The sequence below is a fragment of the Solanum dulcamara genome, chromosome 1 (assembly GCF_947179165.1).
Source record: "Solanum dulcamara chromosome 1, daSolDulc1.2, whole genome shotgun sequence".
Taxonomy (NCBI): Eukaryota; Viridiplantae; Streptophyta; class Magnoliopsida; order Solanales; family Solanaceae; genus Solanum; species Solanum dulcamara.
The window spans coordinates 58,345,869-58,369,861 of record NC_077237.1 but is presented as its reverse complement, the minus strand read 5'-3'; the positions used below and the strand labels follow the sequence as shown (position 1 = coordinate 58,369,861).

General features: G+C 33.4%; 1 protein-coding gene across 1 annotated transcript; it reads right to left on the bottom strand.

The window, feature by feature from the left end:
* Positions 1–678: 678 nt before the first annotated feature.
* On the bottom strand, positions 679–23,600 carry LOC129888292 (MADS-box protein J2). Its single transcript, XM_055963299.1, has 8 exons — positions 23,261–23,600; positions 10,284–10,362; positions 7,328–7,389; positions 7,084–7,183; positions 1,969–2,010; positions 1,836–1,877; positions 1,603–1,745; positions 679–1,019 (listed from the first exon to the last, which is right to left on the bottom strand). The coding sequence occupies exons 1-8, from the start codon at positions 23,443–23,445 to the stop codon at positions 926–928; spliced, it is 747 nt and encodes a 248-aa protein (XP_055819274.1). The 5' UTR covers positions 23,446–23,600; the 3' UTR covers positions 679–925.
* Positions 23,601–23,993: the final 393 nt, after the last annotated feature.

Sequence of the window (23,993 nt, the reverse complement as noted above, 5' to 3'; positions counted from 1 at the left end):
GAGATAGATTGCCACTTCATTAGGGAAAAAATCAACAGGAAAAGTGAAAGCTTAGTATATCCCTACCAAACAACAAGCAGCTAATATTCTCACAAAGGCACTCTACAAAGTTCAGCATCATTACCTTATGTCCAAGTTTGGTATACTTAATATCTTTAGTGTACCTAACTTGAGGGGAGTGTTGAACATAATTAGTTAATTAGTTAAAAGATTCAATTAGTTAGTTCCATAGTTGTTAGAGGTAGTTAACTATTCATGAGTCCAGCTCATTCTATCTCTCTCTCTATATAGGAGATATTTCTCCGTTTGTAAACACAATGTTAATGAATACAATTTGATCTTCTTCCTTTTCTTCTTAAATCTCTTTTTCTTAGCTCTCTTCTTTCTGTTAAACAGTCCATCAGTGGTGAACTGATCAACTTCAGAAACTCTGAAAGGATATGCTAAAATTCTTACTCAAACTACGATACACTGGATAGTTGTTATTACAACCACGTTAACTTCTTCAAAACAAAGTCCTTCGACCATCACAACATATATAGGTGTAGATGACATCACAAAACGAGCATCACTAATCTAAACCTTCCCATTTAGATAACAATGTAATGAAAGTTGGACTAAATGATAACAAAAATATTGCCTAAATTAAATACACAAACCATCAATTCCCAGAGGACATAGTTCAAAAATTCCGTTAATGGAATTTAGATGTTTTTGCATAGTTCAGATGGGGCCAGCAGTTGTTATTTTTATAACAAGTTGAGTGAATTATTCTCCTCACTGCTTCAAGAATAATTACAAGTTGCTAAATACAGATTAGTGGCCACCGCAAAAACGAGAATACAGAAATTAACATCATCTTCGCATTATTTTAGTTCATACAAAAAGAAAAAGGGATAACAAATTTTATTAATCCATTACAGGCTTACAGCATCCACCCCGGAATGAATCCATTAATATTGTGAGCAGTTGCTGCTACATTAACCTCATGATTTGCACCCATATTGGGAGTACTGTATCTGCATGGGGAAGATTAAATCCATAAAAAATAAATATGAGTGTATTATACTACTTGTAAATTTTCTAAAGAAGCTAATGAATGCAGAGCATAAATATTTCTAGCATACAAGCAGTGGGAAGAGATATCGTTTTTTGCTATTGTGCTTTCATATTATTCTTAATTATTTTTTTTATCCTTCTTCTAATTCTTTTATTTTGAGCCAAAGGTCTATTGAAAATGGTCTATCTATCTACAAAAGTGGGTAGGAATTAGAAGTGCGTACATCCTATCCTACTCAGATCACACTTACTGAATTACATGAGATATGTTGTTATTGTTAAAAGAAGTGAGCAGAAATGGAATAATTCTAAAATATGATATCAAAGATTTGAATCTGTGACGTGAAGTAATTTTATAATCTCCTTTAGCACTACACTAGGTGGATTCAATTATTTTTAAAAACTGGTAATTTTAAAAAAAAATCCCAGTATAAAATCAATGATAATAATGGATTATAAGTTGTAAAAGAATGAAAATATTCTTCTTCTTTTTTAGTGTAGGGATAATAAATTGGACTGTGGCAAGTTTAAAAGTAGTATTACCCAAATTGAGGAGATGAAGAATTCAATCCGAGAGGTTGAAAGAATGGTTCAGTTTGTGGAGGGAGTCGACTGTATTCCGTTGTTTGTCCTCCATTATTCCCCCATGACAATCCAGGTGGAATTCGAGCTGCACTTTCCTCCAGCTGACAAACAATTATTCGTTTCAATCCAAAACCAAATATTGATCGATCAAGTTAATTAAGAGATCATTTTTCGTACATATACGTACGTACCTTGTTTCTAAGTTGTTTATTTGCTTCTGCCAGCATTTGCTCCTAAAATATTTATGTATTAGAGTTTTATGATATCGATCTTGTATTTCCTTTTGATAGGATAAATGAATTCTGTAATGTTAAAGTAGTGTACCTTTTGCTGAAGGTCTGCCAACTGATCCAGCATGGATTCAGTCTGCAAAAGTGTGCGCTTACAGTTACAGATACATAATATAATTTGATTGTTGAAAAATGAATTTTACGCCAAAATTGTTAGAAAACTGTATTGGAAAATATTAAACAGTAACAAAACTTCTAAAAGTAATAAAGATAGAATCTGGAATGAATCTGAAAATAATAACAGTATATGAAAAATTATTGTAAGAAGAAAATCGAGCCCACTGAATACACAGTGTGTCCTTAAGGAAATTATTCCCCTCAAAGTACCCGAGGTTTTGGAATCTTTCCTCCCAGGATAGAACGATTTACTTACCAAAGTAGAGGTACTGCAAATTTTGGTGACTGCGAACCACTCGAAGCCGAAGCCGAAGCCGAAGCCGTAGCCGTAGCCGTAGCCGAAGCCGAGCCGAGCGAGCGACGACGACGACGGTGCGAGGGGAGACCCTCTTCTTGACCCTTTAGCAACATGAGACTTTTCATTTCCACCACCTATGTGGGACCAAAGCTTATTTCATAAAGCAAGAGAGAACAGATCATTTTTCCCTCCACTTCTTTTCCCTCAATTTCCCATTCAAACTATCTATTAAACCCAACAATCCCCCACATGAATGGGAATGTCTACAAGATAAAGGAATGCACGGATAAGTGTGTGATATACAAGCGAAGATTAATTGCATCTGGTTAAGTAGGTTTCCCTTTGAACTTTCCATAGTGAACTTATATAGGATATACTCGATCAATCGGTAGATGTGATATCCTTGAACCGTCGAACTTTGTTGTATAACTAGACAACATAAGTCATACAATTAATCATCAACCATTTATGGTTCTCACGGTTGTGTTCTTTTCAGCCATGAACACCTCCTGGTTTCGTGAATGCATAGAAAATGGGCCTTTACCATCATTCACCTTGAAGCGGCTTATACTTCACATTCACATAGGTGATTTCTAAACGTGTAGTCCTATAGACACACTATCTAGTCATTTTCCGCCAGACTTAGATAATCATTAAAAACCTTTAATGTTGTATTAACTCATTAAAAAGCCTTAAGGTTTTATCCTTTATTTCTGAACATTGTCATCATCACGAGAATGGATTGAGTTATTTGACAATGTTGAACCGCCAATCATAACTTTATTTGATCTCTTTGAACCTAGTTCTTAGGATCTCCAGTCTACTAGGTAGAGTTACCGCCATGATGACTTGTCCTAAGCCTTAACCCCATTCCCCTCGATGATCTTTCAACAGCCTCTCTAGATAAGCCTTTTGTTAGTGGATCCGATACGTTATCTCTTCACTTTACGTAGTCAATAGTGATAACACCACTAGAGAGTAGTTGTCTAACAGTATTATGTCACCGTCGAATGTGATGCGATTTTCCGTTATACATAACGCTTCATGCCCTCCCTATTGCCGCTTGGCTATCACAATGTATATATATGGGTGTCAAAGGTTTGGGCCAAAATGGAATATCTTCCAAAAACTTTTGAAGCCATTCAGCTTCTTCACCAACCTTGTCTAAAGCTATAAATTCAGACTCCATTGTAGAGCGGGCGATGCATGTCTATTTTGATGATTTCTAAGACACTGCTCCTCCACCAACGGTGAAAGCATATCCACTTGTGGATTTAACTTCAGATGATCCGATGATCCAGTTTGCATCACTATATCCCTCAATTACTGCGGGATATTTATTATAATGTAAAACATAGTTTTGGGTGTGTTTCAAATAACCCAAGACTCGTTTCATTGCCATTCAATGAGTTTGATTGGAATTATTCGTGAATCGACTCAACTTGCTAATAGCACATGCTATATCTGGTCGTGTACAATTCATAATATACATCAGACTTCCCAAAACTCATGCATAGTCCAATTGTGAGTCACTTTTACCTTCATTCTTTTGAAGTGCAAAACTTACATCAATTGGAGTTTTTGCAACATTAAAATTTAAATACTTGAACTTATCAAGTATGTTTTCAATATAGTGTGACTGTGATAATGCTAGACCTTGTGGAGTTTTATGGATCCTAATTCCTAAGATCAAATCAGCAACCCCTAAGTCTTTCATGTCAAATTTGCTTGCAAGCATACGCTTAGGAGTATTTATAGCGGCAATGTCTTTACTCATTATCAACATATCATCAACATATAAACAAACAATGACTTCATGATTTGGAGTATTTTTAATGTAAACACATTTGTCACACTCATTAATTTTAAATCCATTTGCCAATATTGTTTGATCAAATTTCGCATGCCATTGTTTAGGTGCTTGTTTAAGTGCATAAAGTGACTTAACAAGTTTGCACACTTTCTTTTCTTTACCTGGAACTACGAAACCCTCAGGTTGTTCCATGTAAATTTTTTCCTCCAATTCTCCATTTAAGAAAGTCGTCTTAACATCCGTTTGATGGATTTCAAGACTATATACAACTGCAAGTGCCACTAACATCCGAATAGATGTTATCCTTATTACCGGCGAGTATGTGTCAAAGTAATCAAGGCCTTCTTTTTGTCTATAACCTTTGACCACAAGTCTTGCCTTATATTTATCAATAGTGCCATCAGCTTTCATTTTCCTTTTAAAAATCCATTTTGATCCTAAAGGTTTATTCAAAAGATCAACCAATTCCCATGTATGGTTATTCAAAATTGATTGAATCTCACTATTGATTGCCTCTTTCCAAAATGCTGAATCAGAAGAAGAAATTGCAGCTTTAAATGTTTGAGTCTCATTTTCAAGCAAGAATGTCACAAAATCTTGTCCAAAGAAAGTAGATATCCTTTGACGTTTGCTACGCCTTGGATCCTCTTCAGTTGATTTACTTTCCTTAGGTTCTTCTCGCGGTCGTTTAGATCTTTCACTTGAGGAATCACATTTAGTTTTATATGGATAAATATTTTCAAAGAATTCAGCATTATCTGATTCAATTACCGTATTAATATGAATTTTAGGATTGTCTGATTTGTGAACCAAAAATCGACAAGCTTTATTGTTTGTAGCATAGACAATAAAAACACAATCCACGGTCTTTGGTCTGATTTTTATCCTTTTGGGCAAAGGAAATTGGACCTTTGCTAAACACCCCCACACTTTAAAATATTTCAAGTTGGGTTTTCTTCCTTTTTATAGTTCATATGGAATAGTTTGTGTTTTGCTGTGGGGCACTCTGTTGAGTATTCGATTAGCTATAAGGATAGCTTCCCCCACAAGTTTTGCGGTAAACCGGAACTTATTAATAAAGCATTCATTATTTCTTTTAATGTTTGATTTTTCCTTTCCACAATTCCATTTGATTGTGGTGTGTAAGGGGCAGTAGTTTGATGAATAATTCCATATTCCAAACATATCTCTTCAAAAGGAGATTTGTATTCTCCACCCCTATCACTTCTAATCATTTTTTCCTTTTATTCAATTGATTTTCCACTTCGTTCTTGTATTGCTTAAATGCATCAATTGCTTCATCCTTACTATTAAGCAGATACACATAACAATATCGAGTGCAATCGTCAATAAAAGTTATAAAATACTTCTTCCCACCACGAATTGGTGTAGACTTCATATCACAAATGTCTGTGTGAATCAATTCTAAGGGACTAGAATTCCTTTCAATAGATTTATAAAGATGCTTAGCATACTTAGATTCAACACATACTTCACATTTTGATTTATTGCAATCAAAGTTAGGCAATATATTTAAGTTAATCAGTATTCGCAAGGTTTTATGATTGACATATCCTAAACGTGAATGCCATAAATTATTTGACTCAAGTAAGTAAGAAAAAGCTTGAATTTTATTATCATCAACAACCATTATATTTAGTTTGAAAAAACCCTCAGTGAGGTAGCCTTTTCCTAGATACGTTTCATTCTTACTAACAACTACTTTGTCTGAAACTAGAACACACTTGAATCCATTCTTGATAAGAAGACCGGCAGACACCAAATTCTTTCGCATTTTTGGAACATGATAAACTTTGTTCAACGTCACCACCTTGTCGGATGTCATTTTCAAAAATACTCTCCCATATCCTTCAACCTTAGCAGTTGCAGAATTTCCCATATAGATCATCGCATCAGGTGCTACAGGGGAATAAGTAGAGAAGGCTTCTCGGACTGCACATACATGCGAAGTAGCTCCCGAATCAAGCCACCATTCTTTGGGATTACCAACTAGATTGCATTCTGATAGCATTGCACACAGATCATCGATACCTTCTTTATTTTCTACCATATTAGTTTGTCCCTTTCTCTTGTCCTTTTTCGGAAGACGACAATCTGGAGCATTGTGGCCAACTTTTCCACAATTATAACAATTGCCCTTGAATTTTTTCTTATTCCGCTCCTGATTCTTTCCAAAAGGTTGTTTCCTTTTCTTATTCTTTGGAGCAGCATCTTCAACGATGTTCGCTCCCATAATCGTTGAATTTCCACGTGACTTCTTTTCTGTTGTTTTGTTATCTTTCTCAATCTTGAGACGAATCACAAGATCTTCCAACTTCATTTCCTTTTGCTTGTGCTTTAGATAATTTTTAAAATCTCTCCACGAAGGAGGCAACTTTTCTATCATCGCAGCCACTTGAAATGCTTCATTAACTACCATACCTTCAGCAATAAGGTCATGAAAAATAAGATGTAGTTCTTGAACTTGAGTTCCAACAATTTTTGTTATCTATCAAAAATCTGTTGGAAAAACGGAGGGAAATATTTTTTCTAAAGGAAATTTGGTCCTAAAAAATTATCAATCCGAAGCCGAAGCCGAGCGAGCGACGACGACGGCGCGAGGGGAGACCCTCTTCTTGACCCTTTAGCAACATGAAGGAGTGCTTCTACTTTTAAGTAGGAGACTTTTCATTTCCACCACCTATGTGGGACCAAAGCTTATTTCATAAAGCAAGAGAGAATAGATCATTTTTCCCTCCACTTCTTTTCCCTCAATTTCCCATTCAAACTATCTATTAAACCCAACAAAAATCATAACTATGTGAAACTAGTAGTAGTATATATGTATAAAAGTTAAATCCTTACAATATTAATTATGTTATTATGTGAGGTACTAGTCTAATATTAGCTGTTTGATTTACCTTCTTTGATCTGATTTTCTTCAACGACGCATCCAATTGATGCTCAAGCTGCTCAAGTTCTTTCGAGTTTAGTGTGCCCAAATCCTCTCCAAGAAGATTTCTATTAAATTCATAAATATATACTATTTAAGCCAGAATATTTTTCACAAATCAAAAACTTATGTAAAGCTAGTTTCACTGAGTTATCGCTTGTGTTAAAAGCATCTGCATTCAGGATGATTTAATTACATCCCAAATATTTTACCTCTGAGATCGTTGAAGGAGCTCAACTCTAGCTTTTAGCCTCACATACTCATTGTAGTTATTCTGCGAAGAAAAAAAATAAAAAATTATCATAAGAATTTAATTACAACGGACCAATTCAAAAATATTATGTCATGTAGGAAATGAATTTTGGAAATGACGTTTGGGAAAATTGCTCTTTTGGTTTCACTATATGTGTTGGAGAAAATGTCACGTGACTAAACGATGGAACCATGTTGTATTTGAATTACATTCTCACATGCTTAATTATCTTTTCGTATTTCCTTGTATTTCGAGCTACATATTAGAATTTAGGATAAAAGCTCAAATACTATATCTTAACTAATTCTATGCAGTATTAGAATAGTATTTACCGAACATAATCAAAATCACTATAAAGTGGAACCAAATGTATAAAATAATCACTTAATACAACTTAATTATTTTTTTTTAACTACAACATAAATATGCTTGAAAGAAACGAACGTAGTGTAGACTAACAAATGAGTTCCACGTTAGTAGGGTAAAATTAAGGGTATGTTTGAAAAGCCACTAGAGAATTGGAATTGGTGTAATTATTAGGATATAGTAATTATCAGCCTAGTAATTATGATGACCTATTTATTTACCACAATGTAATTACAAATGTACAGTTTGGTTGTACAAGTATAATTACAAGGTTATATTAAATTTTAAAAATAAAGTTAATTATCTAAACTTAAAATTCATATTAGACAAATAAGAGCTTTCATAAATGATATTAAATTAAATATTTCAAAAAAATATACTGTCTTTTGGAAATATATTAATTAATAAACATACGTTCTTACTAATATTATAAAAAATAATTGATTTATATTTTTAAATTAGTATATTTTTATTAAATTAGTCATAAAAACTATATTTTTATTAAATTAATCATAAAAACTAAAAATACAAGATTTCTTTGAGCATCATGAAATGCATATTTGAAAAAAATATTAATATTATAAATATAAGTCATAAAATTATTAAAACATTTGACAAAAAGATAATCTATCAAATCTAACTAAAAAATAAATAACTTACAATGTGACATATCAAGTCAATACTACTAAAATAAATAAAACTGAAAATAGAACATACACTCTAAATTCAAAATAAATTTTTTAACATAATACTATTCTTATGTCAAATTTCAACATAACATACATAAATATGATTTAAAAGAAAAGAAAAATATAAGTCTATAACTTTATTCAACAATGACTAACACTAACAAAATTATGCTAATGAAAAAACTAAACATGAAATTAAAAAAAAAGGGTAATACGGAAAATTGCATGGAATCTTATGAAGTAAAGATTGAGAATGAGAACGCAATGAAAAATATAAATAATAAAATTTTAAAATAGTAATAAGAATAAATTAAAACAAAATAAAATAGAAATAAAAGAAAAAATTAAAAAGTAATATGCTTGTAATTACACCAATTCGCAGCCCCCTCTCCCCCCAAGAATTAGATAATATAATTACTTCCTGCCAATTACACTCAATTACCTACTGACCATGTAATTACACGACCAACCAAACATGTCAGTGTAATTATACCCAAGTACACAAAATCCAATTAGTAGAGTGACTTTCCAAACATGCCCTAAATGAATTTTCTATTAAAATACATAATTATATGACCATTTATGAAATTTATCTTAATCATATTATGTCAACAAGCTTGAGCCCGTTTGGATGAGCTTAAAAAAATAACCTTTATGTATGAAGTATTTTTAGAACTTTGAAGTGCTGAAAGTTATTTTTATAAATAGGCAGTTGAGTGTTTGGATAAAAGTGCTTATGTTGAAAATGAGTGTTTGAATTTTAGGGTTAAAAGAATAAAAAGGGTAGTTTGGGAATTTAGTTAAAATATAAGGGATATAAAAGTAATTTGTATGGTCAAACAAAATGACTTTAAGCACTTAGAAAAAAATAAGCACTTAGAAAAAAAAAGTTAAAAATTTTAACTTTTCATTTTTGACTGACTTTAAGAACTTTATGGCTTAAAGTTATAGGCAAACACGTCCAAAAGCTAAAAAGAGGCTTATAAGTTGGTTTGACCAACTTAAAGCCCATCCAAACGGGTTCCTTTCATAATAATAGTTTTATAGACATAATACAATAAGAGTTTTGCATAGAAAAAATTACTAGGAAAAACACTTTTTAATAAATAATTCTTGATTTTAGCAATTTTTTTTATTTATTTCTATTTATAGCAATATATAACAATATTATGATATATCTGTCATGTATGAAAAGTGAATTATGCATGCAATATAAATGTATTATAAGTGTTTTAAAATATATACTTGTTTGGTAAGAAATTGACACAATGTATTATAAGTGTATTAAAGTATGTGATAAATATATTATCCATGAATAAAACTTGTATGATATGAGTTTTATAAATTATTCTCGTTAATATGTATTAAAATTGTATTATAATTGTATTATAAGTGTTCAGTGAAAAAAAATATTATTACTATAAATGATAAATATTTTCTTAATGTAGTACATTTATGTAAATTTCCCTTTTGTATATGTTGACGATCCTAAAGTTCTTTCACAATTATACGACACTAATTGCACAACTTATTGATTTGATTTGCACCGTCGTAGTATATAGTAACTTCAATTCACATTATACAACTCAAGGAAATGCTGAAAGGATTGGCAAGGGAGACATCAAGAACAATCTTATGGAGCGGATAGTTTTATTTGCACACTTGTGACACATTTTTAATTTCCACTTAGCAACTAATTAGTTAGTACGAATTCAGTACAGAACAATTGCAAATGTTTGAGACTAGTAATGTAAGTGTACATTATTGAACAAGTAATTGCAGTAATATTTTTATAGCTTATCAAATCATATGTATAATAATCATAGCTAAATTATACAAGATAAAGTAGACAAATAATACCTGAGTATCACTAACTGATTGCATCAGGTCCAAAGACGCGTAACTGCATTGTTGATACTTTTCAAGTGTTGTCATCATGCTTCAACAATTTTATATATAAAAAAAGAAAGTTATTAGTCGTTTTCCCACCATGTTAAGGTTGCTGCTGTTGAATTATATATAATCTCACATCAACTACAGAAATGCATCCAGAGAGGTCTGGGTGGTTTCGCACCACTCTACATGTCGCATTAAAAATTGTGGTTAGGCGTTCAATGCTCAAATTCTTTCATAAATGCTATAAAATAGATAAAAGATCATCACCTCAACCAAAAAGGAAAACACTATTATAGGTGTGTTTGGCAGGGGAGAAAATATTTTTCACTTCATTTTTTTTTAATGTTTGTTCGGTCAAAAGTTTTGAAAATACTTTATACTTTTTTAGGAGTATAAATTCTTTAAAAATGAGAAAAATCGATGTTCTTCTCTCAAGAGTAGAAAAAATAAGTTTTATAACTGACATTCCAGATTGTTTTTCCCTATCCTCAACCCTATAGCTCCCACCCTAACACTCATACCCCACCCTCACCCTCAGCTCCATAGTGTTTGCATAGTTAATCGACATATATTTTTAAGATAATATTTTGTACTTATCCAACGTCAAACAATAAGCAAAAAATCTTTTCTATGATAATATTTTCCTTCATACTAGCCACTCACTAAAAGCAAAAAAACTGCGTTTAAAACTTGTAAAATGTCAAATATTTGAGCAATGAACATTTTTAGATGGGAAAGAATAATTTTGAACACATTGATAATTATTCCTTTTGTTAAGAGTGTTATGTGGGTCGGATCAACCCAAAACCAGTCTGGTAAGCACAACCTAGGAAGGGGCCGACATTGGCCAGGCACGGACCGACTGGCTGAACCCAGTTCAAAAGAGCCCGGTAGACCGTCTCAGTAGTAGATCGATAGCCAGTGCACCAGACCAGTTTTAAAATAAATTCCATCAAAATTTAAACGTCGAGCAAACAGTTATTTATGCAAAAATAGTCGTTTGGCCAATGGATCATTCTGAAAAATGGGGCCCCAAACAACGATATATCTCCCATCCCGACACTCCTACCCCACCCTTACTCCCACCCCCATAGTGTTTGCATAGATTATCTATATATATTTTTAGAATAATATTTTGTACTTATCAATCGTAAAACAATAAGCAAAAACATCTTTTCTATGAAAATATTTTTCTTCATACTAACCACTCACTTAAAGCAAAAAAACTGCGTTTAAAACTTGTAAAATGTCAAATATTTGAGCAATGAACATTTTTAGATGGGAAAGAATAATTTTGAACACATTCATGATTGTTCCTTTTGTTAAGAGTGTCATTTGGGTCAGATCAACCCAAAACCGGTTTGGTAAGCACAACCTAGGAAGGGCCCAACATTGGATAGGTATGGACCGGCTCGCTGAAACCAGTTAAAGAGTCGGGTCAGGGGTTGGGCCGTCCAAGCCTTGGAACTCGGTAGACCGTCTCAGTAGTAGATCGATTGCCAGTGCACCAACCCAGTTTTTTTAAAAAATCCATCAAAAATTAACCGTCGAGCAAACAGTTATGTATGGAAAAATAGTCGTTTGGCCAATGGATCATTCTGAAAAAAATGGGGCCCAAAACACCCCCAAATGCCCAAAAATATATTTTAACCTAAAGTTTAAAAAATTATTTTAACTCATATTTTACCTATAAATACTTCCTATATTTCATCATTTTTTATAACAATCTCTTTATTTTGGTGGGTCCTCACGATTCGAGGGTGAACCTGTCAGGTTATTTCTTTCATGTTCATGATTTATGTACTTCGTTATGTTTTGATAAGTTAGGACTTGTCCTGCGCCCCCGTCTAAGCTTAGTAGAGGCATTTGTCAGATCTTAGAAGTATGTTTCATTCATTCTTTTTTTTTGAAAATGCGATTTGAGATAAAAAGTAATGTAGTACCCCAACGTCCAAATACACCACAAAAATTAGGTGCAAAGGATAGTGAGGGGAACATTTTATTTAGCATGTTTCATTCATTTTGACTATTATGTGTGAATTCTCTATATTTCGAGATTCTATGTTGAGACTATCTTCCGTATTTATGTCTACTCTTGATTTCGTATTGTTTATGTTAAGCTATGTGTGCTAATAGGATTGGTTAGAGTTACTCGGGATTCTAATCGCCGTGTAAGGCCTTGCTTGGGTAGTGAAATGTACTTGTGGAGACTAAGTATCAGTGGGAAGCAATGACCGATGATACTGAAGTGATGGCTAAGCAGACTTAAGCACAATGATAAGGTAAAGTAGTGGCATCGACAAGGCAAGGCAAGGCAGCGTTGTTGTATTTTGAGTTTTGATGATTTAACAAACTATGGTACAAGGAATGATGCAAGGAGAGACATGGAAGACAAGGGGAAGCATACTGATAGGGGGAATATGTAATTATGAAAATAGTTGAAGCGAGAGAACAAACTTCATAAAGTTTATCATCATCAAAAAGAGAGAAATTGTTGGATTATAGTTTTGATAATTTTACAAACTGGGATCTGGTATGAGACCTGATCCCATGATAGAATCATTTTGTGCAAACTGAAAGTGACAGCTATAAATATGCAGAGGTTGGTGGTACTACGGCAGAGGTGCTGCAACAGCAGGCTGCCACAACTAATGGCATTGCTCCTAGTCTTTTTGTCTCTCTTTTAAAGAGAACATTGTGACAAAAAATACCAATCTTTTGCAAATCAAGTCTATACACAATGCAAAAGTCATTTCAAGGAAGAACATTGCTCATACTCAACAGGGATCTGATCTAGCATTGTAGCATCTTTAGTTGGGTTTTGAGTTTTGTGTCTTTTGCTCTTATATTGTAAATCTACTCCTAAGTTATAAAGGATAGTAGATCATTTGCTTGTCTAAGTCTTTAGATTAAGTCGGATTAACTAGAGTTAGTTGGTCGAATCATCTATATTTTAGTCAAGCTTCTTTTCACCATTTGTTTGGTGTTCTCTTGGGTAGAGTTGCCTATGAGTGTCAACAAAAGCTAGTTGATGTTGGGTGCAGTAGAGTTACTGCTCTTTTCTTCTCTTATCTTTGAGATCTGAATTGGTGGCTAGAGTTAGTCATGGAGTATTGTTGAAGTCTATATCCACTAGAGTTAATTGGTGTAATGGGCAATAAAAGATGGTGAAACCATCCAGAAAATGCATACCTCCATTAAAAATAAGGTGAGTTGTCAGGATGAGGAAATTCATCCAAATAAGCAAGTAAGAAATATTCAAAAATTTCTTTCAAAATTCTAGGAAAGTAAAGTTGATGTTGTTGTAGAGGAAAGAGACCTGGAAAAAGAAAGTGGAAGCAATTTCACAAATGAAATTTTTTGTCATATTTGAGGAAAACCTGGTCATTTTAGTAGAAATTGTTTAATCCATAAGGTTAACTATAAGGATTATGTTAAAACTGCGGTGACAGAAACAATCCAAGGGACCTTGTCTTAGAAAATTTCAGGAGAAGAGTTGCGGCTGATTATGTTACGCTTGCTGATTGTGGAGACTCATCAAGTGAATTTAATGAACTTGAGGCTTCAGAAAAGTCCATAAGAAGAACTGTTGTTGATTATAGTTCAAACAAGATCTTGTTGCTTAGGGAGATTCTTCAAGTGAATCTGATGAGCATGAGCACCTAGAAGTTGTGTCTATGATAGCAGTGGATGATGATGAAAGTGTTTTTGACTCAAATTTTGCCCTCATAGCAAAATTAGATGATGATGAGTACGATGAGGCAACACTTCTTGACATCAAGCAAAATCTTAATGACTATCCAATCAAGAAACTAAAAAGTCTAGCCAAGATTTTGATTGACTCACTCTGTGAGCTCACAACTGAAAAGGATACCTTGAGTGATAGTCTGGACATTTTTGAAAATGAAAAAATTGCTTTGATAGATCATCTTTCTAATTTTGAAGAAAAATTGGCTTTAGTTAGTGCTGAAAATTTAAATCTTAGGGAGAAGTTGAAGAAGACTCCTGAGTGTATTTCGAAAGGAAAAGGTGAAGTTAGTGGATTATAACTTGAACTTGAAAGCAAATTAAAATCAGCTGAACTGAAGTTAAAAATGGCCAGTTGGAAAGGGACCTGGTTCATGTTAGGGAAGAATTGAATAAATCTCTTAAATGGACCACCTCTTCCAAAATATTGGCAAGCCTGACTAATCAGGAAAAAAATAATGGAAAGTGTCATGGGTGTTCAAAATTGGAACCCCCTTCAATCCTCATAGCAAGTATGTGATTATGTCTGATAACTTATTGTGCACTCACTATGGTAGAAATAGACATCTCAAAAGACATTGTAGATCTGAAACAAGTTTTTCAAAGTATTCCGAACAGAAAAATCAGTTGAAAGTTGGACCTAGTCCTTGGTCAAAATCAAAGAAATATTCTAACTTGAAGAAAATGGCTCTACCCTATTGGACAAGAAACACACTTATTACTCCTTTATTTGCTTACTGGGAACTCAGACTCAAATGGGTTTCTATGCTTAACAAGTGATCTATGTGTAAGTGAGTGAAGAAAGAGCATCTAGTGCTGGTACATGGATAGTGGCTGCTCAAAGTACCTGACTGAAAATGCTAAAAGCTTTCTCTCACTCAAGGCACTTCAAGATGGAGGTGTCTATCTCATTTGGAAATGGTAAAAAAGGTTACATTCTTGGAATTGGAAGAATTGGGAAGTCATTGGAATACTCAATTAAAAATGTGTATTACATAAGTGGGCTGAAATACAGTTTATTGAATGTATTTCAAATTTGTAACAAAGGAAATGAAGTCAGATTTCTGTCAGAAAAATGCACTGTTTTGACTTCTCAAGAAGTGATTCTAATTGCTAAAAGGGTAAAAAAAAACATATATGTGGTTGATTTAAGCACTTTACAAAGAGATGATCTTATATGTCTCAGTTCCCAAAGTGAGAACGCAGAACTATGGAATAAAAGGGTGGGCCATGTCAGTACTTCTTTGCTCAACAAGCTTATATCCAAGGACCTAGTCCGTGGGTTGCTAAACATGAAGTTTACGAATGACAAGATTAGTGAAGCTTGTGTTAAAAAAAACCTAGATCTTTCTTCAACAGAAGAAGCAAGTTAGATCAACAATACCCCTTGAATTGATTCAGATGGATCTGTATGGACTAGTTAAAATACAAAGCAGAGATTATGTAGGGGACTTGGTCGATAGAAAGAGCACCTCAAAAATGACTCATTTTTTTGGTTTCCTTCTTGATTTTATGGAGCACAAAGAAGCAAAATGCATGGATCGTTTCACAACTAAAGCAGAATATTTAGCAGTCGCATCATATTGTGCTTAGCTCATATGGATCAAGCAACAACTCGAGAATTTTGGGATAGTCACCAACATTATTCCACTTTTATTTGATAACACTAGTTCATTGAACTTGGCCAAAAATCTAGTGTATCATAAGAGAACCAAGCCTATTGGTGTGGGGAATCACTTTTGAGGGACAATGTGGAAAAGGAAAATATTTGCATGCAATTCTTCAAAACTGAAGATCAAGTCGCTGATGTTTGTACAGAGGCTCTCAACAAGGATCAGTTAGAGAAAAATATGCTGAAGCTGGGGCTGATCAAGTTGAATTGACTAACCCAAGTTGATATTATTAGTCTTTACTTTGTCTATGATTAGAGAACATGTATCCTTGTTAGTAATATGCTTCTTTTGGTCTAAATTTAGTCTCATACCTTTTATAGGTATACACGCATGGTGGACCAACTAAGGAATAAAGGTTAATAGGATAGGCTTAAGGCAAATCTTTCAAAAGTTCGGAAGAGGGACCAGGCCCTTCATCAAAGGTTATTATCAAACTAATTGCCTTTTTTAATGCCCTTGAGAACCATTCAAAATGATATGTGTCTTCTCCCACCTTTCTGAAGTGTTGTCACATTCTTTGCACCCATTGATTTCTTTTGTACAAAATTATCAAAATTCCTACAATGTCTCAACCATCCTCTCCCTCAAAGTTTTTCTATGGCAACAAGTCCCTATCTCTCTCTTTCCTAAAATGTCATTCACTCCTTCTCCTTCTTATCCCAAGGCAATCTTTATTCCTTTTGAGATTTTGTTATTACTAGATTTGAATGTCTCAAAACCTCTCTCAGAAACATCTCTCTAGTCTTAACACGGTCCCATTCCCAATGGTGGAACTGAACCTATGTTTGAGGATGACCTATCAGAAGAAAAGAGAAATAGATTAATAATCCTAGTTGTAAGACCCCAAAAGTCAGAAAGTTGGAACCTAAAGAAAATCTTAAAAATTTGTGGATTGATCTCATGTTTATGAGCCACTCTACAACTTGTAGAGCTTTCTACGACTTGTAAGAATGATGCGTAGAGTGAGTCCCAATGGTCTATCCAGGATAAACCTTAGATGACACCTTACAACTCAATAGGACAAGTCGTAGGAGTGTCTACGATTCATCAAAGTAAGTTGTAACACAACTTTAGAGACTCTTACACTGCAGGATTTTAGACCTACAGGACGAGTCATGTTTATGACTTGTAGTCCTTTAAACGAGTCGTAGACATGATATGTAGGTTAAGTTCAGAGACCCTCAAGTTTACATGTTTTGAAACCTGCAGGACGAGTCCAAACGACGACTCGTAGTCATAAATACGAGTCGTAGATACAAATCATATGCAAACTTCAGAGACACTGAGATTTCAGATTTTTGAAGACCTGCAGGATGAGTCATCTTGACGACTCATCACTTCTCGCACAATTCGTAGAAACTAAGTCGTAGGGTCAGATTCAAGTTTTAATAAAGGGTATTTGTGTCTTTTTTCAAATTTGGTCAATGAACCTAGACACTTTTATGTTCAAGTTCAAGTCTATATATACCTAATCCTTTGAAATTTCCCTCATTCTAAATTATTCATCTAAATTCTCCTAAGGCAAGAACTCAATTCTCTCAAGCTCTCCTCCAAACTCCGAGCTAGGGTTTTAGATTTTCTTCAAGGTTTCTTCTCAATTCTAAGTGATTTCAATCAAGTTATGTGGGGATTGATCCTCCCAAAGATTCCTCAAAGTATCCTTCAATTTTCAATGGTATATTAACCCTAGTTTTGATGGATTGCATTGGGTTGTTTCAATTTCATTTTCAATTGTTATCAATGATTTTTCTAAGAATGTTTCTGCATGAATTGCATGATTTTGAGTTGAATTATGAATGCCCATGTATAAAGCTATTTCAATTATGTTTATGAGGTTCAAAGATGATTTTCTTGAGTTGATTATGAGTTCAATGATTTTCAAAAAAAGTTTTGTGAATTAAAGTTGAGATTTATGATCTAATGATGAAAGTTATGATGATGATCAATTATGATCCAATAAAGTTATTATGGTGTGATAAGTACAATTCTCACACAATCACGTTTAGAAATGGCGATAAGAACAATTCTCACCAAAGTTATAGATTTTTATGAATCACTAAATTTAATGAGCTACTCTTATTATGTTTTTATAAAGATGGATTGGTAGGTAGTTACTATCTTTCCTTATAATATTATGATCATGTTTTAATGAATTTCGTTGGGATATTGACTAAGCACCGAAAGGACTTCTAGGTGGGGTTCGGTCCAATAACACAGTTAGTTATCCAATGGAATTCTAGTAGCGACCTAAAGTCCCAAACTACGTTACCCACATAGGATTGCCTTTATGGCCTAGCTAATGGATCCACATATAGCTCACAAAGTTAAAGTTATTCCTCATCGAGTCTACCTTGGCAAAGTAGCCTCTCTCTTCTTGATGTGGGAGTTATATCGGATTCCATGTTATAGCTCCAATGGTCTTAAGATGTCGGTTAAAGATCTTATCTCACACAAGTTAAATACAAAGATATGAGATTTAATATGCAGTTTTATAATGCATTGACCATCAATTTTTATATGTTTTCAAATGCTTTTAAGCCTTACTCATGTTCATTAGGATTGGTCATGCATCTTATGCTATATTGCTCACGTTCCTTTACTTGTTCATGCATATCTCACATACTTAGTAACTTCTATGTACTAACGCATATTTTTTCTACATTATCTCATAATGTAGGGATGGACGATACTCACACTCCTCATATTCGTGGCTAGAGTTGCTTTAATTCTCAAAAGGTTGGTGACTCCTCATTCATCGAGGACATGACTTTTTTTCACATTGTTTACTTAACCTTTCTCTTATGATTCACGTGAGCTAGGAGCTTGTCCTAAGCCTCCATTAAGTCTAGAATAGAGGCATGTTTAGATGTTTCAAGTTGATTTAAGTCCATTTTGGACATTGATCAAGTATTTCTATTCCTTAGACTTACACTTTTGATTTGTTACTTCCACTTATCTTTATCATGTTTCTTTACCTTATGTATTCAATGTATGCTAAGATGACTTGATTGAGATCTCTCGTAATCCTGATTGCCTTGTCACATCTAGGTCCTAGACTCGGGTCATGACACTAGCAGCTAGAAAAGAGTGGGTAGTTTAGAGTTTGACTCAAATGAGTGAGAATCCTAAAGCAAATCTCAATGAGCAAAGAGTTCTACATCCCGATGCATAAGGTGATGACTTCAGGGATGAAAGAAATGGATTGGCCTACAGTTATTTCTTGAACAAGATTTTAGCCCGCTACAATATGAATTTGGCAAAGAAATTATAGGGATAGTGAAGCAATATTTTAACCACTCTCATTGAATATGTGTGTTGAGGGAAGAATGGGAAACAAAGCAAAGTCCCAAGTGAACACTTTTTGGAACAACAAGAGAAACTGAAGGCAGATCTGGAGGAGATGACAGTTGCAATGATGAGGTGTGATGCTGAAATTGCTAGATTGAAAGTCACCTTGCAACAAGGCCCGACTTAGGGACCAGGTTGTGATGAGACTTTTTAGAAAGAAAATACTGATCTGAAGGCACGAGTCCATGCCTTAAATGCCGAAAACAAAAGTCTCACTGGTGAAGTAAAGGACATGATCAAACAATTGCTATATGCTCATGCGGTTGAAAATTAGTGCATGATCATGGTCTTTTGTTCCTTTGTCTATCATCCTCCCTCTTTCTATTCCTTCTATCTTTTCTTTGGCTTTCTATCCTATTGTATTTATTAGTTGTCTCTATTGATATAACTGATTAGTTCTTCTATGCATTTTTGTTAATGCAATATTTTTTATGCTATTCAGATGAACTATGAATGCAAGTTTGCCTTTTTGTCTACTATTCCTCATTGCGGACTTTTGGGTAGTTCATTCGTGTTAGTGTCTCCCCAATGGCCATGAATTTACCGAAAATGCATATTTTTTTTACTTGGCTTATTGTTCTAACTTTTTTATGATGCCAAAAGGGGAAAGGTATATTGATGACAACTAGCAAAATTTAGATCAAGGGATCTAGTCCTTATGAGAAGGGGAAGATAATATTGACAGGAGAATAGTTTGTCATCATCAAAAAGGAAAAAAATATTATATTTTGAATTTTAATGATTTAACAAATTATGGTACAAGAAATGATGCAAGAAGGTACATGGAAGACATGGAGAAGCATACTGATAGGGAGAATACATAATCAGTGAAAATAATTGAAAAGGGAGAACAAGCTTGATATAGTTTGTCATCATTAAAAAGGGAGAATTGTTAGATTATAGTTTTGATTATTTGACAAATTGAGATCTGGTATGGGACCTGATCCCATGATAGAATTATTTTGTGCAAACTGAAAGTGACAACTATAAAACTGTAGAGGTTGGTTGGTGGCACTGCAGCAGATGTGCTACCTCAACCAATGGAGTTGCTCCTAGTTTTTTTGTCTCTCTTATAAAGAGAACATTGTAAAAAAACATCAATTTTTTTCAAATAAAGTTTATACGCAAAGCAAAATCCATTTCAAGGAAGAACATTGTGCATACTCAATAGGGACCTAATCCTGCGTTACAGCGTCTTTAGTTGGGTTTTGAGTTTGTGTCTTTTGATCTTATATTGTTAAACTACTCCTAAGTTATAAAGGATAGTAGATCATTTTCCTGTTTAAGTTTTTAGCTTGAGTCGAATTAACTAGAGTTAGTTGGTCAAATCATCTAAATTTTAGTCAAGCTTCTTTTCACCATTTGTTTGGTGTTCTCTTGGGTAGAGTTATCTAGGGGTGAGAACTAGAGTTAGTTGATTGTGGATGCAGTAGAGTTATTGCTCGTTTCTTCTCTTATCTCTGGGATCTAAGTTGGTGGCTAGAGTTAGGCACACAGTATTGTTGAAGTTTATATCAGCTAGAGTTAGTTGGTGTTGTGAGCAATAAAGTTATTGCCTTTATTATTGTAATAGAGGTGTTACAAAGGGGGAAGGGATTAAGAGTTTAATTCCTAGGTTGCAAGAGTTTGTAATCTGAAGCTTTGCTTCGTTGATGATAATGGAGTTGAATTGAAATATTGTGAGACAGGTCGTGGTTTTTCCTCCCTTGAGAAAGTTGATCTCCTCGTAAAATATTCGTGTTTGTACTTACCGTTCTTTATTGTTCTTGTTGTAGTAAGTGACCAGGTCGAGTATTATTAGAAGCGTACAGGCCATCAAGCGTGTTGGCTTGGCAAGGCTGGTTATTTTGTTGGCTTGACAAGGTAAGGTTGTAGAACTCGATGATGACAAGACAAGGCTGGATTCAAGTGTTGGCACGAAGTTGACAAGAATCAGAAAATAAAACTAAGTATGGAAATAGTCAGAAATATTCTAAGTGTGGGCAAGTGACAAATTTAGCCAAGGCATATGGAAGACAAGTGCGAGGCATATGAGCTGATGTATTTAAATTCGAATTGTATAGAGCTGTTAGAAATATGAATATTGTCACTGCTTGTAACTGCCTTATGCAGACTATTAAAAATGGGGCAGAAATTTGACTAAGGCATTAAGAGAGTGTTCTATGCCTTAGTCAAATTTTGTGAAGCCTTTCATTTGTTGTATACTAATAATAATAAAGATTAGGAAGAGTTTCCATATGTTCTGTGTGTTTGTTTATTCACTACGCTGCCTAAAAGTTAAAGACAGTCTAAGTATTTAGACATGTTCGTGTGTGTTGTGAGGCTGAAATTTGTGAGTATTGCAGACTGCCTAGCAGTGGTGTGTGAGAAAAATAATCACCCCTGTATCAATAAATGTGTCATATAAATTAGGATATCGGCAGTGTTTGGTTTCAGACTATTTTATCATGTTACCCTTCAGTGCTGCCTCCTCCTTTCTCTTTAAAACGTCTTTGCATTTTTGTTTGTAGTTTTCTTGTTTACAAAAGCTGCATTATCTCATTGTTAATCAGTGAATCTTGATTCTTCTGTAAAACCCAATTAAAAACACAATTGATCTTGCATTTTAGTTTGAATGTAAGATTGGGTAATCATCTCTCTCTCTCTCTCTCTCTCTCTCTCTCTCTCTATATATATATATATATATATATATATATATATATATATATATATATATTGCCTCTATTTATAAATTATTTATATACTTTATGAATGTTTTTTTCCATCTTACTTGAGTAATTTTTTATTTTATTTTATGCAATTATTTTATACTGGCATATGTGTAGTATATCAAATAGTGAATTGTTTGCCCCAAAATAGTGATATATATAGTATAATACATATAAATAAACAAAATATATCGTACATAAATTTTATATAAAAAAGGACAGTCCGATGCACTCAAGCTCCCGCTATGCACAGGGTCATGTCAAAATAATGTGTAATATTAAAATTTGAATTTCTGAAAGGGAAGAAAAAAATGAATTTTACCAAATATAAAAAGAAAATAAGAAAGAAAGATACTTAAATAGGAAAAAAATTAATTTAACAATTTCAAAAAACAAGGAAATATTGATTGAGGAAAAAGGAGGTTTATTTTGGATAAATTGTTGTTATGGGGGAAGGTTACATTTCTTAGGCATATGCAGTTTTTTATTTTTTATTGTATAGAATGTGTAACAGAAAGTAAGTTTTCTTTGGTAAAATTGGATATAACAATTTTTATGCTAATAATATGTAATGAATTTTGTAAGATTGAATAGTTCTGTAAAACACTCGAGAGTGAGATAATTTAATGCAAAACTTGTTTGCTCCTTTATTAAATTAAAATAAATAAATGAAAACTTGCTTAGCAAACCTCACTCCGTTTTGCTTGTGCATGTTCTTTTCTTAAGTCAAATTAATTTTAATTTGCTTACATAATTAGAAATATAGCTAGGGTGAGACAGAAGATTATCTGCAGGATAATTAACTACCTTCTAGTTTTAGTTAATGTTCTGCTATTGATTACTGTGATTGTTATATCTTTGACACCCTGCTGGATAGGCAGCCTTTTCTCCCTTCTAGGGAATCAAAAATATCAGAACCTTTCGAAATTGACACATCTGCAAATCAAATCTTAACAGTGTAATGAATTGGAAAATCCATTAGATGAACAAAGTTAATAGTAAATCTAACCCAAGCGTCTTTTTGACAAAAAATTTCAAAAAAAAATAAAAAATGAGAAACTTACAATCTCCTACAGCTAGAAAAAACAAAGATTGATAAATCAAATGGATCGATCTTCTTATATTATACATATACGGAAAAGATTTGTAGATCTTCTCAAAATATTTGGCATCCTATGTATATGTATAACTAGATCTTGGGAATAAAGGAAGAGAATATATATAAATATAGTACGTCGTACAAGACCTAAATGGAGAACACATTCAGATCTTGAACATATATATAACTGAGGTGAGAGAGAGAGAGAGTGATGTTAATTAATGAAGTAAGTAAAAAGAAGATATGAGGTTTTTAAGATAAAGGTTTAGTAACGTTTATAGACACACACAAAATAAGTATAGACAAAAGCATATATATAAACAAAAATAGGGGTGTTGGGAGAGTGGAACATATATATATATGTACCTGGAAGCGCTGCAGAACTCATAGAGTTTTCCACGGCAAGAGAAGATGATGAGAGCAACTTCAGCATCACATAGTACAGATAGCTCATAAGCTTTCTTAAGAAGTCCATTTCTTCTCTTAGCAAAAGTCACTTGCCGGTTTATTTTGTTCTCTATTCTCTTTAGCTCTACTCTTCCTCTTCCCATTCTTTCTCTCTCTCTCTCACTCACACACTTGTCTGCAAGAAGAAAGACTACTATAACACTCTAGGTTAAAACACTTTGTGTTTGTGGACTACCAAATTTAATGGAAATGAGTGACATGAGTGAGAGAGAGAAAGAAACACTCATATGCCCTATCTAATCGCTGGTCATTTTGCTCATGCCGAATCGATAAATCATATATATTCATAGTTTTTTTAACAAAAATAAATATTTATGATTATATATTATTAAAATAAGGTAAATATCAAAAATATATTTAAACTATTTATTTTTTAAAATTTTATATCTAAATTATTGAAAGTGACACTCTCTCTACTCTCTCTATTTTTTGCAAAAACTTTAGCACATGATATTCTACATGAATAAAATATTACACCTTGAATTTTTTTATAGTGCGCTAAATAATTGTCCTTTCCTCGTACGCATTTGAGTACTCAAGGCCCCCTTTCTTTTGGCGGGTATCGCCACTGAGTTCTTAGCCAAAATTGACGAAATAAAATAAAAAAGATTCCAATTTCATGTCTGAAATG